We start from the raw sequence: 17,600 nt of genomic DNA, 5'->3' as shown, positions 1-17,600 counted from the left end.
CTTCAACCTACAGACCACATGATTGGTCCTAATACCCAGTCCTTATTTATTAGTGTACCTCTTCAACTGGCTGACACTCTCTAACTGTCATCAGATGAGTTTCCTCCAGTCCTCAGTTGAACTGTTCAATTTGAACTCAAGCTATTTCATCTGCAGGATGCCAGTTCATTACAAAGAGATTGAAGGAAAAGCTATGAGAAGCCCCTTGTCACCTGCACTCACTTGCTAATTTCTACTTAAAGCATCTTGAAGAATCCCTATTCTCTTCAATACTACCCCAACCTTCCTTTTAAGTTCGATACGTACATAATGTGTTTGCCATCTGGCCAGACTCAGAGAAGAATCTCTAGTTAGCTTTTTAACCAAAATCAACAGCCTATACCAAGATATCAACTTTATCATAGAAAAAGAAAAGGATGAACAATTAGCTTTCCTGTACCTCTTCTGCTATAGCAAGTATAGCTTCTGCCTTCACAGGCCACTACATCCAGCAAGAGTCAGCACATCACTCATCTCAAAAAATAGGCATCTTCAAATCTTTGCTCAACAGAGCATATAAATTAAAGATGGCAAGAAATTACATTCTTGATTTCATCCTTTATCCAATTGTAAGCAAACAAAGTTTGTGCATGAAGTAACTTACGAATGGGCTACTTGTATAGAAAGAATAATGACTTCACATCAATTGCCTTAGTATCCCATAATGAAGACACATATCCTTATGGACAAGTATAATGTATGCATTATGGGAAGGCCACTACCCAGACTGGTATATTCTCTTCTAGTTCCGGCTCCCAGTGATGAGACCTCAATAAAAGTTAAAACCAGTCTGGGTAGTAAATCTCCTCTTGGTTATCATCCACGAAACAAACAGCTCCTCTCTCTCTCTCTCTCTCTGGTGTTTACCAAGTTCAATGCGAGTGTCTCCACTTTTACTTTGGGCAAACAGGTCACTCTATTGTTGGATCGTAACTTCTCAATCACGTTTTATCGTCTATAACTCTCTCTCTCTTTGTATTTAATTAGTTGTAGGCTGATATATCAATCAAATATGAAGAAAATTTATATTATACTGCACCACTCCATATTCTGAATTGCAAGAGCAAGTTAGATAAATCAACCTTCAACTGTATTGGGTTATCATAAGCTGATTTTAGGCCGAGGTTTTTATTCTTACTACATAGGGTTCCCACCAAGATTCGTATTATTATTTTAATGAGCAGTGCAATGAAACAATCAGACAAATACAAGATTCAATTCAAACAAAATTATTTAATGCAGTTTCACATAAATTACATCATAACACAATATTCCAACAGGGACATTATGATTGAACGAATATAAAGCTCTCATTAAGATTCTAGTATACTACTCAGCTGAGCTTAAACTTTATAATTAAAGATTATATTCAGATTTTATCCTTCTTATTACAAAGAACTTAAATCATAACTCTACCCTGATTAAGGTTACATTTCGAAACATTTTTAAATATCAAATCAGTTCAAGATATTCAGAAGAATACAACTCATGAACATGCAGACATTCATTTGTAATTCTCTAGGCTCAGTTAATCAATTTTAGTTCACGTAAGTTCAAGATTCCTAAATTACAACAAATAGGCTTCACAGTATTCTCATTCAGTCAATGAACACCTAATTCAATAATATAGAATTTATCACTTGAAGAGGGAAAAGTCTTAGCACATCACACATGAAATCTTGACCCACTGAATACAGCAACTAGGAACAATATACTATTGGCGGAATTAATTTTCGTTACTTCTCACTGAGTATAGCAAAGGTAATCTTACCAGGATATAGCTTCATCACATCATGAGGAGATCGAACAATAATTTTAAAGTCCTTGCTGACTTTTACTTTGTAGTAACACAAACTTAAAAGAATTTTCCACTTCCGCGACTGATTTATAGACTAGGGAAATATAACCTTTATGCACTTGGTTTAAATTATCTACCTATTTCTTCTTTTTCTTATACGTGTAATCCTATTTCCTGCACTATTCCACTACTAGGCATTAGGAAGTTTTCGTATAAATCAACTCAGCAAAAGGTAAGTTAAAATACCAAGCGAATCTTGGTCCTTTAAATACCGTTTTCATTCGGCATGTCAAAATTCCCTTCCTGTCTCCAGCTACCATCCTCTATACTTCCCTATTCGATTCTGTTTTTACTTACTTTTCATATCTACTCCTTCCTTTTTCCCGCCAAAAGCTGGTTCTCACCGGTTTAGCTCACATCAACTTCGCCTTGTGCATAGTATAGAGTAAACACATGCTAACTAAAAATAACATAATTTCTCATAGCAACCAATTAAGTGATACCACAAAGAATCTTCTGGATATATCCAAATTACATATATTACAGTTTCTAACATTATATTAAAGGAATTAAATTCACAAAATTAATGATATTTTAATACACAGCTTTTCATAACTGTAATTTATCCCAAACATAAATAAATATTGATTAACATAACTTGAAGAAATTACATAAATAGCAAATTATGAGCATGAGACTATTAGTTTAAAAAAAAAAACAAATGTTGTTCAGGGAATGGTAGATTATGTTGGACTCTGAATGATATATTAACAATTTCCATTTCTCTTCATTCGGAATCCAACACTATTGAAAAACTACTACAATCGTATATTAAAAACAAAAAATCTGAAAAATATGATGTGCTCAGTATGGAGTGGACACTGACCATGATATGCTATGGTCCGATACTCACAATACCTTTTATATCAATACAGGTTTTAGGTGATGTAGAGAGTGCTGAAGCACTGCAATATCACCCAAATTTAAATCAGAATGATTGTCTTTCTATTGCCAAGATTTGGGAAAGTCTCATCCTCATAAATGGCAAGCAGTAATGTTTCCCCATTTTAAATTTTAATAATTATTATAATTTTCTTAATACAATGCTGTGTCATTTCATTATATTTAGGCCTTAATTGTAATCTTATTTATTGTAACCACCCACTAGGTGGCATCTGGCACATGGCTCAGCACTGTAAATAGGATTAACATTCCTTTTGTAGTTTCACCTTGTGATCGTGCTGATGCACTGATGATGACTATTTAGTTTCTGGTTGAAATATTTGCAATGCAAGTCCCCAAGATTCCTTAACTAAACCAAATAACAGCCGTAACACAACAGCATGAAAATCGGCAATAAAAAGACCAAAACTGTGAAAATAGGCAGGAACATGGACAACTTCAACTGCATTCTCCTATACAGTAAGTAAACATTTCAACAATTTAGGCATAATCTTTTAGTGCAGAAGGTTAACAAAATATGAAAATAGGCAACACAGAGAGAAAAGTTGGTAATCTGGGGGAGATAGCTGAAAAATTCTAAGGAGTAATAGAGAAATTAGCCCAAACACTAAACTAGCAGTATATAAGACAATATTCAAGCCAATTTTAACTTATAGATCTGAGAGAGTGTTGGATTAGAAATAAAACATTTTACCAGAGACTAGAGACCACAGATATCAGAGTTCTGAAAAAAATTAGAGGAGTGAACAGATGACCTCAATGGCAGAATAATAAAAATGAAGATACTATGAAGGAACTTGACATTGTTAGCATTCCAGAAAGTGTGAGCTGAGCTAATCTAAGGTAGTATGGTTACTTGAACAGAATGGATGGAGAGAGGTTAGCAAAAACAGGCATTTTCATGCCAAGATAGCAGGAAAAAGCCCCACAGGAAGATCAAGTTCTAGGTGGAGCTTGATATAGTTTGCCAACAGTTGAGAGAACCATAGCTGGCAGAGTGCTAAGAAGAGTTGATTCGTGTTGAAGGAGAGAAAGGAATAAAGTGATGCACGAATTCATCACGACACATGAAATTTATACATATATATTTATACATATTTATACATATATATAAATATTTATATTTATGCTTTATGCATAAAATTTTCCAACTGTTATACAAACAAAATAGTCACCACTTTAAAAACTAGAATGTTCATAAAAGAAAAGCTAATTTTATGACATGCAATAATAAACTCATCCCACAAAATCATTGATTATCCTATTATCAGAATGGATGTCTATGCACAGAGGAGTTGAGGGTCAGATTGTATTCCAGTGGATCTTTTTCCTTACAATATCGAAGTGCTAATAGATAGACAATTTTGGAGGAAAGTTAATGACAGGACATTAGTAATGATGTAAACTTAATCATGGAGTGTTGTCATCTGAGGGTACATATCAGGAAGTTTTGGTAATGATATTCAGTTGTTTGCTGATGATGTGAAACTGGGAACAGCAATTAATAAGTGATGTAGAGATCTTGCAACAACTTAAAGGGATTGATACTACTGACAAGGGATAATGGCTGTTAGTTCATCGTTATCATCAATTTTCTGATATGTACTCTCTCAAGAGATGTACATGATACTATGAGATACCATGACTGTCAGTTTAATGTGGCAAAGTGTAAAAGGTATGTACTATGGGATGAAATGATTACTAGTTATGTATTACACTGATAGAAGTGAACTTCAAGAAATTAATGATGCTAGGAATTTGGGATTTTTAATAAATTTAGGAATTTAATGAAGAATGTGAACTGGCAGTAAAGAAAAAAAAAGATAGAAACAATTGGCTTAATAATCCATACGATATTCATGCTGCTCAGAGATACAAAGAGAGCAGCAAGGAAGCCAATAAAATAATCATATGTCAGAAAAGAAAATATTTACATGAACAGATTGAAGAAATCCAGAAATACCTTATATTAAATAACCCTGGAAAATTTTTCTACAAAAACAGGTCCATATTGAAAAACAACAATAGTGATGGACAAACTTTAGCCACCAGAGATGAAATAGCAAACAGGTAGAAAGAGAACTTTAACAAACTCCTACACTGATAAACTTGCTGTGACTTTTGAAGAGAAAACTTATCATGCCTGTCACCCAGAAATATTTAAACCTTCGCTAGCTAAAGTAGAAGGAAGTATAAAGCAGCTCAAAGACAACAAAACACAAGGTACCAACAGAATAGTAGCTGACCTCATTAAATATAGTGGAAGTGAATTAACTACACATATACTGGTAAATTTACTATAGGAATATGAAAAGATATCCTCAGAATGAAAAGAATCATCAATATATAAAAAAGAAACAAAAACGAATGCCAAAATTAGATAGATCACTCCTGTCAGCAGGCTACAAAATTTTATCTGACAATTATACTAAAAAGAATTTTACTTCATGCTGAAGAAATACAGGTGAATACCAAGCAGGATTCTGAAGAAATAGGTCTCCAGTTAACCAGATTTTTATATTAAGATAGACACTGTGCAAAATATGGGAATAATCAGCAGGTCCATATTTTATTTATAGATTTTAGAACAGCATATGATAGTATTCATAGAGAAGGCCTTTGGAGAGTATTAGACAAACTGGGAATACCTCATCATACATTTAATCAAAATTTGCACTACTGAGAGCCAAAGCATGGTATTGGCTAATGGAATTGGAGCTGAACCTTTTGTTACTAAGACAGGATTGAAGCAAGGAGATACTCATTTGTCCATCCCATTTAACTTAGTTTTAGAAAAATGTATTTGAGAAACTCAAAAGATAACACAAGCAGAACAGAGTGATATCCAGATATATGTCTAGTTGGAGAAAATGCTGAAGACACTAGAATAACATTCAGAAAGTTCAAAACTTCTGCTGAAAAACTAGGATTATAAATCAAGTAGGATAAAAAAAAGTGTGTATAAACCATAATCAAGGTTTATACACACGTATGTTTATACCAGAACGTACTGGGGGTACGTTCTGGGCCGTTCAGGGGTACACGAAAAATAATAAGAAATGGCGGAAAAACAAGCAAACTATTTTACATTAAGATAGGCACTGAACAAAAGTGTCAGTATTTAAAAACAGCTATTTTAAAAACAAGGGGTACAATTTATAGAAATGGGTTTAAAAGGAGTACACAAGTAGAAAAAGGTTGGGAACCACTGCTCTACATAATAAAATTAGTACAGAAATACAAGCGAGAATACAAACAATAGATCTTATTCACTATATCATTTACTATCTTCAAAAATATAGTTTTTAATAGTCAAATAGTCATTTTCAATGGTTTATCATTAGATAAATTGGTTTACCATGGATTTCTGTGTAATGTAATAGTTGCTGTTGTTGAGTCACAATTTTTCATGCTGTAAATAGACAGCAAGAGCTGGTTTTCACATTTTCATGCTGAGATCGCTATGGCTAGTTATATGCAGTTAACACCTCAGAGAAAAAAGTGTGATTCAAACTTTGAATAGAGAAGGCTATTCCTCTTATGAAATAGCTAAAAGAATGTTCTAGACTCAATCAATCTACTGTGGTACAGCTGCTGTCAAACTGAAGGAAATTAGATCTGCTGAAAGGAAGAAAGCCACTGTCTACACCAGTGGTTCTGAAAAGGTGCGCCCTAGAAGATTTCCGGGTGCGCCCTGTGGTATTCCAGAGAAATATGTGTCCAGATATAAAAATAAATATAGTTACTCTATTATACCTTTTCATTACGGATATACTGCTCTTTTTGTCGACACATCATTATTATGTTAATTAACAGCGATTTTTCTTGCAAAGAGAAAAAGAATATGGTTTATTCTTGTTGTGTATATTACTTATTTTAAAAGTGTTGGAATGGATGTTATGTGCATATTACTTATTTTCAGATAAATACATCCAAATAAAATGGATAGATTTCTCAAAAAGAAGCAAAATATTGAAGAATCAGATTCTGGAAGTGAGCAAAAGTTAAGTGCAAGTAAGAAAGCAAAATCGCGGCCTACTCGCAAATATAATGAAAGTTATTTAAGCTTTGGTTTCACTTGGACCGGAAGTGAAGATCATCCTTTGCCGCTATGTTTAGTATGTGGATGTAAAATGGCAAATGAATCATTGCTTCCTAGTAAATTGAGTAAACATTTTAAAACTATACACTCTAATTTACAAGATAAATCTGTAAGTTTTTTCAAGAGATTGTCTGAACAGCAACAAAAGCAGCAAATTCTTTTAAAATTATAATGACTGTTTCTAATAAAGCTCAAATCGCTTCTTATCAGGTCTCAGAACTGATAGCAAATAAATGGTCATGACAATGCTAGGAAATGAAATAGCAATGAAAATAAGCAAGATTCCTCTGTCCAACGATACGTTCACAGGCGTATTATAGAAATGTCTTCTGATATCGAGAAAAATGTATGTAGTAATAAACTTCAGTATTCAAATTTTGCATTGCAAGTTGATGAGTCAACAGACATTACCAACAAGGCGCAACTCTTGGCATTCGTCTGTTTTATTACTGAAGATCAAATAGTAAATCAGTTTCTTTTTTTGCAAAGAATTAAGTGTGTCTACAAAAGGTGAGGACGTTTTTAACATTTTGAATAGCTATCTTGATAAATGGCAGTTAACATGGAAGTCATGTGTAGGCATTTGTACAGATGAAGCTCCTTCCATGGTAGGCTGTGTTAAGGGCCTTCCATCTTTTGTAAAAAAACAAAATGAGAATGTTATCATAACTCACTGCTTTCTTCATAGGGAGGCCTTGATGGCAAAAACATTGGGAGAAAAATTAAGAGAAGTTTTAGATCAAGTTGTTCAGATGGTAAACTTTATTAAAACAAGACCTGTCAAATCGCGTTTATTTGAAAAGCTTTGTATCGATATGGATTCACAACACAGACAGCTGCTTTTACACACTGAGGTGAGGTGGCTGTCAAGGGGGAAAGTACTTACTTGTGTACACGAGCTATGACAAGAACTTCTTGTGTTTTTTGAAGAGATGAAACAATTACATTTTTGTAACCACCTTCGGTGCGAATTTTGGATTGCCAGGTTACAGTATTTGGCCGATATATTTCAGCAGCTCAGTATTTTGAATACTAGTATGCAAGGGAAAGAAGAAAATATTCTCACATCCACTGACAAAATGAAAGCGTTTAAGAGAAAACTACAGATTTGGAAAAGAAAAGCTGTTGAAGGTAATTTGGAAATGTTTCCATTGGTAAGTAACACTTGCATAAATGAAACACTTCCAATAATAGTTGAACATTTAACAAGTTTAGAAGAAAAATTGAGTTCTTATTTTCCATCACTTAACACTGAACAATACGATTGGATTAGAAACCCATTTATGGAAACTTCAAGTGATTTTGGTTTAACATTAACAGAAGAAGAACTGGCAGCTATATCCACTGATCGTGGATTGATTATTAAACATAAGGAATTGTCTGAAGCCTTTTGGATTTCTATAAAAGAAGAATATGTGTCAATATCTAAAAAAGCTTTGAACATTTTACTACAATTTTCAACATCATATTTATGTGAATTAGGATTTTCTACCCTCACCACAATTAAGTGTAAAAAGAGAGAAACTCTTCAATGTATTGACGAGGAAATGAGAGTTTGCCTTTCAAATATATGCCCAAACACTGAAGCAATCGCTAGGACACATCAGGCTCATGTTTCTCATAAACACAAGAATGAATAAACTTAAGGTATGTTTCATTTTATTTTTTTATCGCATTATTTTTTTTCTGTAATATTTGACTTAATAATTATAACATATTTCTCAGAAATTTGTATATAGTGTGCCTGCAATTATTTGTAATATTTTAAATGCGCCCCGACTTCAAAAAGTTTGAGAACCACTGGTCTACACCATGTCAAGATCAGGTTCTAAAGTAGCTCTGCCTCAAAAATTGTTGTGCATCATTTGGAGAACTGAAATGGGACTTGTGACAAGCTCTGTAATTGTCAGGAGAAGACTCATTCAAAAAGGACTGGTAGCCAGGTACCCTTGTTAACCAAAAAAAAAAAAAAAAAAAAACAGATTAGCTCAGTTAAATCGGTGCAAAGATCATGTCAAATGAATCTCTGATCAGTGGAAAAGGGTAATTTTTTATGACAAGAAAAAGTTTAACTTGCAGGATGCCAATGGCTGACAGACAGACAGTTTAAAGACAATCAGGGGAAAAAATGCAACCCAGACTGTCTGGTGTTAACAGTCAAATGATCTGGGACTGCATGTCATATCATGGTTTGGTCACTTGTATTTCACAAAAGGCTCAGTGAACCAGAAAATTTTAGAAGAATTGCTGCCTACTATCAGAGACCACTTTACCATAATGACGAACTGCATCTTACAGGATGAATTTGCTCCTTGTCATACGGCAAAAAGTTTAAGTAATGCTAAAATGTACCATACGAACTGAGTTTAGTTTATGTTGCAGCCTAATAAGTGGCTCAATGAACATGTGATTCATTGAGTCAGTTCAGTCAGTGTCAATAGTCACTGAATCAAGTGTTCATTGAGACACTTATTAACCAGCAAACAGCCTGGATCTCAACCCCACTGAGAATTTGTGGTACCAAATGGAGAAAGGCTTCTTCTTTGGAAATACAGAAGAAGAAGAAAAAGCTGAAAACACTTAAAAACCTCCAAGGAGCCATTATAAGTGGGATGGAACCATGAAAATGACAGTTGCACCCATGAGGAAATTGATTTTGTCAATGCCCCAAAGATGCCAAGCTGGAATAAACACAAGAAGACCCACAAAATACTAAACAGCAAAAAGTGAATTTTTAGCTCTGAATGTTAGTAATATGTAGCTGAACTAAATTTTGATACCGGTGTTTGTTTTTCCAGTGAAAATATCACTGTCCACTCGATTTTGAAATATTTGCAAATTTGTCAAGTTTGTCGTCATTTCCTAATTATGTCACACCTTGGAGTAAAAAGAGCCAAATATTAATCAAAAATAAAAATATTATATAACCTTTATTATGATAATTATTGTGTTATGATCTCTTTTCAAATAGGCTTCAAATTTAATTACCAAAAGCACATGTTACAGCAGGTGTTGCGTTTCTATGAACTTGAGTGTGTGCATGTGTATATATATATATATATATATATTCCTTGATTAACATTATTCACTGTGTACCTCTTATAGTGTAGGCATTCATAAAAAGTGGAGTGCAGTCACTCTTCTTCAGTTTTTTATGGGCTGGGGGACCACAAATAAATTTTTCTTCAATATCTTGAACAAACATGTCTTCTGGTTGAACTCGCTCTTTCTGAACACCAGATGGTGCAATATAGATCTCATGCCTAAGTTAAATAAAGAAATTGATATACAGACTTATTCAACTATCAAACAATAACATACAATTGTTTTAATTAAGAACAGATCTGAGACATGTATTTCATACAGAATTCTTGTAAGGTGACATCATCTGCAATAACAACTGAGGCCTGTGTGGCCTTGTGACAATATCTGATAATGCATTGAGACTATAATATGCACTCTGGTTCTATAATGCTAGTATGGAAAGTTTATTTTAATTATTAGTTATTAAATTCTTGTCAACTGTAGAAAAAGGCTTCAAGAGCAGTATCAGATTTCTATACTGAAATCCAAACAAGTAAGATCCTAGATATCATATATGTATTTTGCTATGATAATTCTCTTCTATTCTTAAAAGTCAATCTTCACCCCCCAAATGGCCATGACATCTATAGACGTCCAGCTAAATCTGGATATGATTCTGTAACACCTGTTGAATAACATGGATAAGAAGTGCAATTTGGTCTCCCTATTTCATCCACCTTGCCGGTAGGGAAGTTAAACTTGACAATAATTAAGTAAATTGAGTCTTCACAGTTCCAAATACAAAAAAAAGAGAAATAGATTATTAATTCTAAGATGCATAATAATAAAAAGTATACAGAATTCTGGACTTAAAAAAAAAAATTCTAAAATCTAAAACAATATCTCATGTTATATGGGCCCAAAATATGCCAGTTGAAAGGAACATCTATTTCTCTTAAACTCATCTGCACTTTAAATAAAAGTTGAAGAAAAAGTATTTTTCTGGAAAACTACTTTTCCCTTATGAAAGTCTTGAAAATGACTAGATTTCCAATTCACAGTAAGAGATACAATGTTCAGACAAGAACAATAAAATCTTCAATTTCAAATGCTGTCTGTCTTAATGTTTTCTAGAAAAATTACATAACACATTCCTTCTTTCTCCTTCATGATTCAGTGACTAGCATGCAAAATGATCAAACACTTAAAACTCTATTTGTTGTATCTATTTTCTGAAATAGTAGTTAAATTGTTACTATTCTAATGGAATGCTGTTTAACATTCATCCTTCTTCTATATGAGAAATTTATTTATTTTGTTCCTTTAATTTCTTACACTGCTATTCCAGTTACAATGGTAACACACAACAGCTAATAACTTTTAAAACATTTTTCTTTCTTTCTTTATGAAAGACTAGTGACTAATGGAACTTTCCACTAATGATACATTAGAGACACTGCGACTTCTTTGCCTCCAAACCTCCTGAATTCTATAGCAAAAAGAAACAATAGTGGAGGGAATTCAAGGAGAAAAGTGACCAGCAGGCACATGAACAGTACAAAGACAGGCCAGAAATGTGGCTAGTGTGGTAAGAAAGGCAAAAGCAAAGTATGAAAGTAAATTAGCAATGCAAGCTAAAGAGAATCCTACACAGCTCTTTTGATATGCTGCAAGTAAAAGAAAGAATGTATAGAGAAGAATGATTTTAATGAATGCTGATGGTAGGGAGGTAACTGAATCAGTCAAAATGGTAGAATTACTAAATGAATACTTTGCAAGTTTTGAATTAAAATATTTTTACTAAGAAATATCTCATTCATAATTTAACAGGAAAAAGAAAAAAACTAAAAGGGGAAATGCTTGTAAATAAGTGAAGATACCAATTTTGTTTAAAGAATTGTACTAATACAAATTTTTTGTAATATTAATTAAAAGTGAAAAAAAGGTCATTTTATTGTAAAAGGATTATAATGTAAGAAGTTTCTCTATAAGATATATGTTAGAGCATAATAAAGAAGGATCAAAGTCCATTAACGACAACCTCGGATAAATTGTAGCCCACGGCAATTTGCTTACGCGCGAATGGCACTCACACAATGTTTTTTCCGGGAAGATGCGGCAATCGTACGGAAGATTCCAGGAAGATAGGAATGAATCAGGAGTTGGACAGAAAGTTTTGAGTGAAAGAGGGTGCTAGAGATACGAGGTATAAAACTAGTTTGTCCCCCCCCTCCCTTCTAGGCTTTTTAGAATTTTTCATCGGGAGTTGCTGGAAAGTTCCGGTGGAGTCGGTAAGAGTTCCGGTTCGAGGTCTAGTTGATAGCGGGCAGCTATTCTCTACTGTTGTTTCGCGATGTCGGGAGGGAAGGAATAGACGAAGAAATGTTGGGTACCTTTCCGAGTAAGCCTGTAGAAACTGGCCGCCACATGCGTCCACGTGCATCGATTCAATCCATGCTGTTTCCAGTTGAGAATGCGATGAAAGGACAGAACAAAGAAGGCCAAACCTAGCCGTGAGTTATAATCACCAAGGACGAGATCGATCATTCGGAGGGAATTGTAAATTGTTTTAAGAATATGTGTAAGGACAGAACAAAGAAGGCCAAACCTATTGTAATTGTAAATTGTAATTGTAAATTGTTTTAAGAATATGTGTAAGGACAGAACAAAGAAGGCCAAATCTAGCCGTGAGTTATAATCACCAAGGACGAGATCGATCATTCGGAGGGAAATTATAAAGAAAGGATAGATGGAATAAGTTACAGGAATGTGGTAATGTAAAACCCTTTATAATTCTTTGTTAACAAAGAACGGAATAATGTGTCATAGAAGAAACGAGATGTTAGGTTATATAACTCTAAACTTGTATGAAGGACTATAGTGAGATTTTAGATACCAGTGTTTAGAACCAAAAAGCTGTTTCTTTAATGTCTGAATGAGTAGTAGATAATTTGCCATAAGTAATGATCTATAGAATTATCGATGTGAATGTTTTAAGAATATGTGTAAGATAGTAAAGATATTTAAGGGATGCTAGCTAGGATTTTGTGTAGTGAAATGAGCCAATTCTTAGATGTGATATGTGAATTACAGTTGATATGTCTAACCTTATAACTTGGGATAACTCTATTCCTATTGAGTGTTTTTTATTGTAAATGTGTAATCCTTTGAATCTAATAAATGTATCTTGATTATCTTACCCTGTTTTTGTGCCTTGATTTGAATCCAATGCACTGCTTGCTAATATTTGAATCTGAGCGGGAGAGAAATATATGAAAGAGACCACGACTGCAATCTAAAGTGTTTTAAGAGAGACAGATAAAATTTATTTAAGGAGTTATTAATAGATTGATTTACTTTGTATATTTTCTGAGGGTTACTTCTTGGTTAAAAGGAATTTCTGACCTAAGGATCTGGCTGGCGCAGCTTGAACAAATAAATATTGCCAGAACCCGATTAGGAGGTAACTCCAGACCGTTAGTGCTGAGGATCAGACTCTATTCATTAGTCAATCCTTTGTCAATTTATTTAATATACGTAATCATTCTAAGAATCGGCCAAAATTGTGTGGATAGATTTAACTGTAAACAAGATAAATAAGATAAGTGACATAAGCAGAAGAAGAACAAACACATAAAAGAATAAATATAAAGCTATGTATGAAAAAATATAACAATGGCACATACCAAGGTAAAATATAACACAAGTGTATATCATCCAGGTGGTGATACTGCAGTAGATAGCCAAAGGCTTATATGGGAAATGAGGTAAATGAAATGGAGGTGTATAGCATTACAGAGCCTTAATATGAATACAGTTGTTGGATTGGATGGTATTCCAGTTCAAGTTTTATGTGAAGCAGTGAGAGAATTGGCAGTGCCATTGACCATATTGTTTATTATAAGTCTCAGCGCTGGGTTAGTCCTGAGGGAATGGAAAGAGGGGAAAATAGTTCCATTACATAAAGGAGGCTTCAAGACTGATGTAGCATATTACCGACCTATCAGGAGTTGTCCAAGTACTGGAGAAGTTGGTCAAGAGCAAAATACAGGAATGGATAGATCATGCTTGCTCTCGGGTTTACAGTTGTAAACCCATTTCCTTTATTACTGCTGGACTTTGCAAAGGCATTTGACAAGATACCACATGGAATTCTAATCAGTAAACTGCAGCACATGGGTATGAATATAGGGTGGGTGAGATGGATAGGAGGGTGGATGATGGAGAAATATCAGAGAGTAGTTTAGTCAGAAGTAAGAGTCCAAAAAGAAGAAGACCTGTGACAAGTGGCGTGCTGCAGGGTTCTGTTCTTGGACCACTACTGTTTAATTTTTCATGAACAATATAGGAAAGGATCTGAGGGGAATTGTTCAGTTATTTGCTGATGATACAAGCTTAGGTACAGCAATAGTTAATACAGATCATGTCAAAATTTTGCAGGATGATTTGGACAGATTGGCAGACTTGGCAAAGGAAATTGGATGTCAGTTTAATGTGACAAAGTGTAAGGTTATGCATTTTGGGTTGAAAAGATTGCCAGCTGTATACCACATTGGTACTCCAGGAAATTGACGAAGCCAGAGACTTGGGAGTGCTAGCGGATAGAGAATTAAAGTTTAGGGGAGCACATAGAAAAAGTGGCTAAAGCAGCTCATCAGATCACTTGGTCACTTAAGAACACTTTGACAAACAGAGACAGATTATTCCTCTTGATCATGTCTTGATAAGACACCATCTTGACTACTGTGTGCAGATCTGAGTGCCAGGGTTTCTTGGTGAGGAGGAGGAGGTGGAGAGGATCCAGAGGCAAGTGACCAAGATGATAGTGGGTCGATGGAATGAACCTTACGAGAACAGGTTGAAGATTTGTGGGTTACAGACACTGGCTGATAGGCAGAAAAGGGGGGGTGATATGATTGAGACATACAAATTACTGAAGGGTTTTTACAAGATTAATTCAAAGGAACTTTTTCAGAACAGGTCTGGTAGTGACCTAGGGCCATCCATGAAAACTGAGTAAGGGTGTAGTTAGAAAGGGTGTTAGAGCTAGGTTTTTTTGATGAGTCTAAGGGCTCCTTGGATTTGCCCATAATAATACTTTGTTCCAAAAATTCTTCCATATCTCTACATCTCTTTCTCTCTCACAGCTCACTCCTGTATTTTTTTCACTTGTGCATGCTCCAGTACGCATAATACTTCTGGTTTCCATTCAGTCATGAAGTGAGAGAAGCCACCATTACATGTATCCTTATATCACACTTTGCTTGAAAGTGGTAAAATCAAACACGTTCAGTGAACTAAGTCTAACTTATGTATTTTAAACATACATAAATATTAAATTATAATCCTTACTTTGGGCACACTTAAAATTAATTGAATTCACTTCATTAAAATTCAACGCTATACAAATAAAAAATACAAGTCGTGCTTTTCTCGCAATATGTGTACTAACAACAGAAACTGGTAATCTGAAACAAAATATTTAAGTTTACATTTATTTAATTATTTTTATTATTATTTTATTAATCTGTGTTTGAATCCAGTTACTGACCAAAGGAATTTTTTATAGGCTTTTTTTCAGTTGGTTCTCAAATTAGTCAGCCTTTGCTACAGAAGCATGTAGGATTTTTTTCTCTCAGTAACTTGAATTTTTAATCCCAGCACTCAAAAATATTGACTATAGAACTCACAGTATTTGAAAACAAAAGGAATTATTTAGAAGTAAATCTAACTGCTGCAACAAATTTAGTACAAAAATTAGCAATAAAAAGAAGAAAATATGCAAAAATGTGGAAAACACTATTTATATATTCTTAATGGTGAACCTCCCCACACATGGCATCTGCTCAAAACATGGACCAGTCATTGCTAATGCCATGTTTCAACATAAAGATGTGCACAAGGTCACATGGAGAGAAGACACGAGAAATAAGAAAAGCCTCATTGACTACGTCATTGTTGATGGTAATGTCACCATGCTCATTCAGAATACAAGAGCGTACAGATGATTTGAAATTGGAAGTGACCATTATTTAGTACTAAGCAGAATAAAAATGCACATTGAAAACAATAGTATGTAAGAAAGTTTTAAAAAGAATTAAATTTGAGCAGCTTTTACAAATAAATTGAAGGATTGAAATAAAATGAAACAAATTGAAAACAAGAACCAATCCTTGGTCTCAGTGACAAACTCTGAAGAGGACATTAACTGATTCAGATAGGGAGGTATATGGTGAAGTTGTCTGCGAGGATAGAAAATTAAAAACACCATGGTAGACACAAGAAGTTAAAGAAGCAGTCCTGGAAAAGAAGAAAGAATACCAAAAGTTCTTAGCAAATGATGGCAGATGCCTAAAAAAAAAAAATACAGAAAAATGTAAGAGAGCTAAGCTATGTGTAAACATAGCTAAATAAAAGTCATGGGAAATATAGTCATTTATTTTTCACTTACTAAAGTAAGTGAAAAATAACTATCAGGTGGCAAAATGTTCTGGAGGCTATTGAAGAAGCTTAGAAATGGAGGAAAGAGTACTGTAAAAGGAATCAAAGATGATATGAAAATTGAAGATAAACATATCCTAGATGTCTGGAGTAATTGCTTTGAAAGACTGTTAAACGAACCAAGCTGTGACAAAACCATTCAGAATACTAGAAACTAGAAAATTTCCAAGAGGAATGCAAACAGTTGTACATATCAATACTTGAGGTAGAAAAGCTGTCAAAAACTTGAAATGTGGAAAGACAGATGGAATACATGATATTCGACCAGAAATACTTAAGTATGGATGTATAAAAGTTTTGCAGCAGCTACACTGCATAATTCAGGCTTGACTATTATTCGTCATAGTAACTGTCTGTAAAAAAAATGGGAATAAAACTGAATGTGAGAATTATAGAAGAATTTCTATACTAAGTGTTCCAGGCAAAATTTATGTAAGCATACTTGAAAAGAAGTTGAGAAAGATTGTGGAAGAGAAACTTGGAGAAAAACAATCTTGATTTAGGCCAAATAGAGGTTATCAAGATCAGATTTTCACTTTAAGACAAATAGTTGAGAAATCATGGTAATATGACAAGGATCTGTACTTAAGTCTTGTAGATCCAGAAAAGGCATATGACAAGGTGCCCAGAGAAAAGCTTTTCAAACTAAAATTATATGGGATGAATGGAAGATTATACAGTGCAATACATAGTCTATACTTAAGTTGTCGGCCAGCAGTTAGAATTGAATGAAATACAGGAAGATGGTTTTATGTAAAATCAGGGGTAAGACAAGGATGCACATTATCCCCACTCCTTCATCATCTATATCAGGGTTTCCCAAATTGTGTTCCGGGGAAAGTGAATAAGTGTTCCGTGATGTCAGTGACCAAGCCGTGTATTTTTAAACATGGAAGTAATTCGGGAAAGGGAATACCACTGTTTAAGACCGGTCATAAAAATTGTCTACAAGTCGATTACAACAATGGGTGGCGTATCGTCTGTTCTCATTTGGGAAAGGGAATACCGCTGTTTATGAGCGGTCATAAAAATTGCCTGCAAGCTGATTAACAATGGGCAGTGTATCCTCTATTCTCAAAACTGAATGAAATGTTGGTCACTAACATTTGCAACTGTGTTGCAAATGTTAGTGACCAATCAGCAAGGAAGCATAAAGATTTTCCACTGAAATTG

The 17,600-nt window shown here is 34.2% G+C and overlaps 1 protein-coding gene across 2 annotated transcripts in view; it reads right to left on the bottom strand.

Annotated features, from left to right (window-relative positions):
* Positions 1–17,600, bottom strand: part of LOC150105887 (uncharacterized) — a 201,920-nt gene that overhangs the window by 97,721 nt on the left and 86,599 nt on the right. For both annotated transcript variants that reach the window (XM_090393655.1, XM_090393654.1), the window contains exon 4: positions 9,999–10,165. In XM_090393655.1, the coding sequence (XP_090249781.1) occupies positions 9,999–10,165 (167 nt within the window). The remainder of the gene's footprint in view (positions 1–9,998; positions 10,166–17,600) is intronic.

Source organism: Typopeltis vanoorti, chromosome 6 (assembly GCF_054136105.1).
Source record: "Typopeltis vanoorti isolate ZY-2024b chromosome 6, IOZ_Tvanoo_1.0, whole genome shotgun sequence".
In the NCBI taxonomy this organism is placed as follows: domain Eukaryota; kingdom Metazoa; phylum Arthropoda; class Arachnida; order Uropygi; family Thelyphonidae; genus Typopeltis; species Typopeltis vanoorti.
Note: the sequence above shows the minus strand (reverse complement) of the source record. Positions and strands in the feature narration are given on the sequence as shown.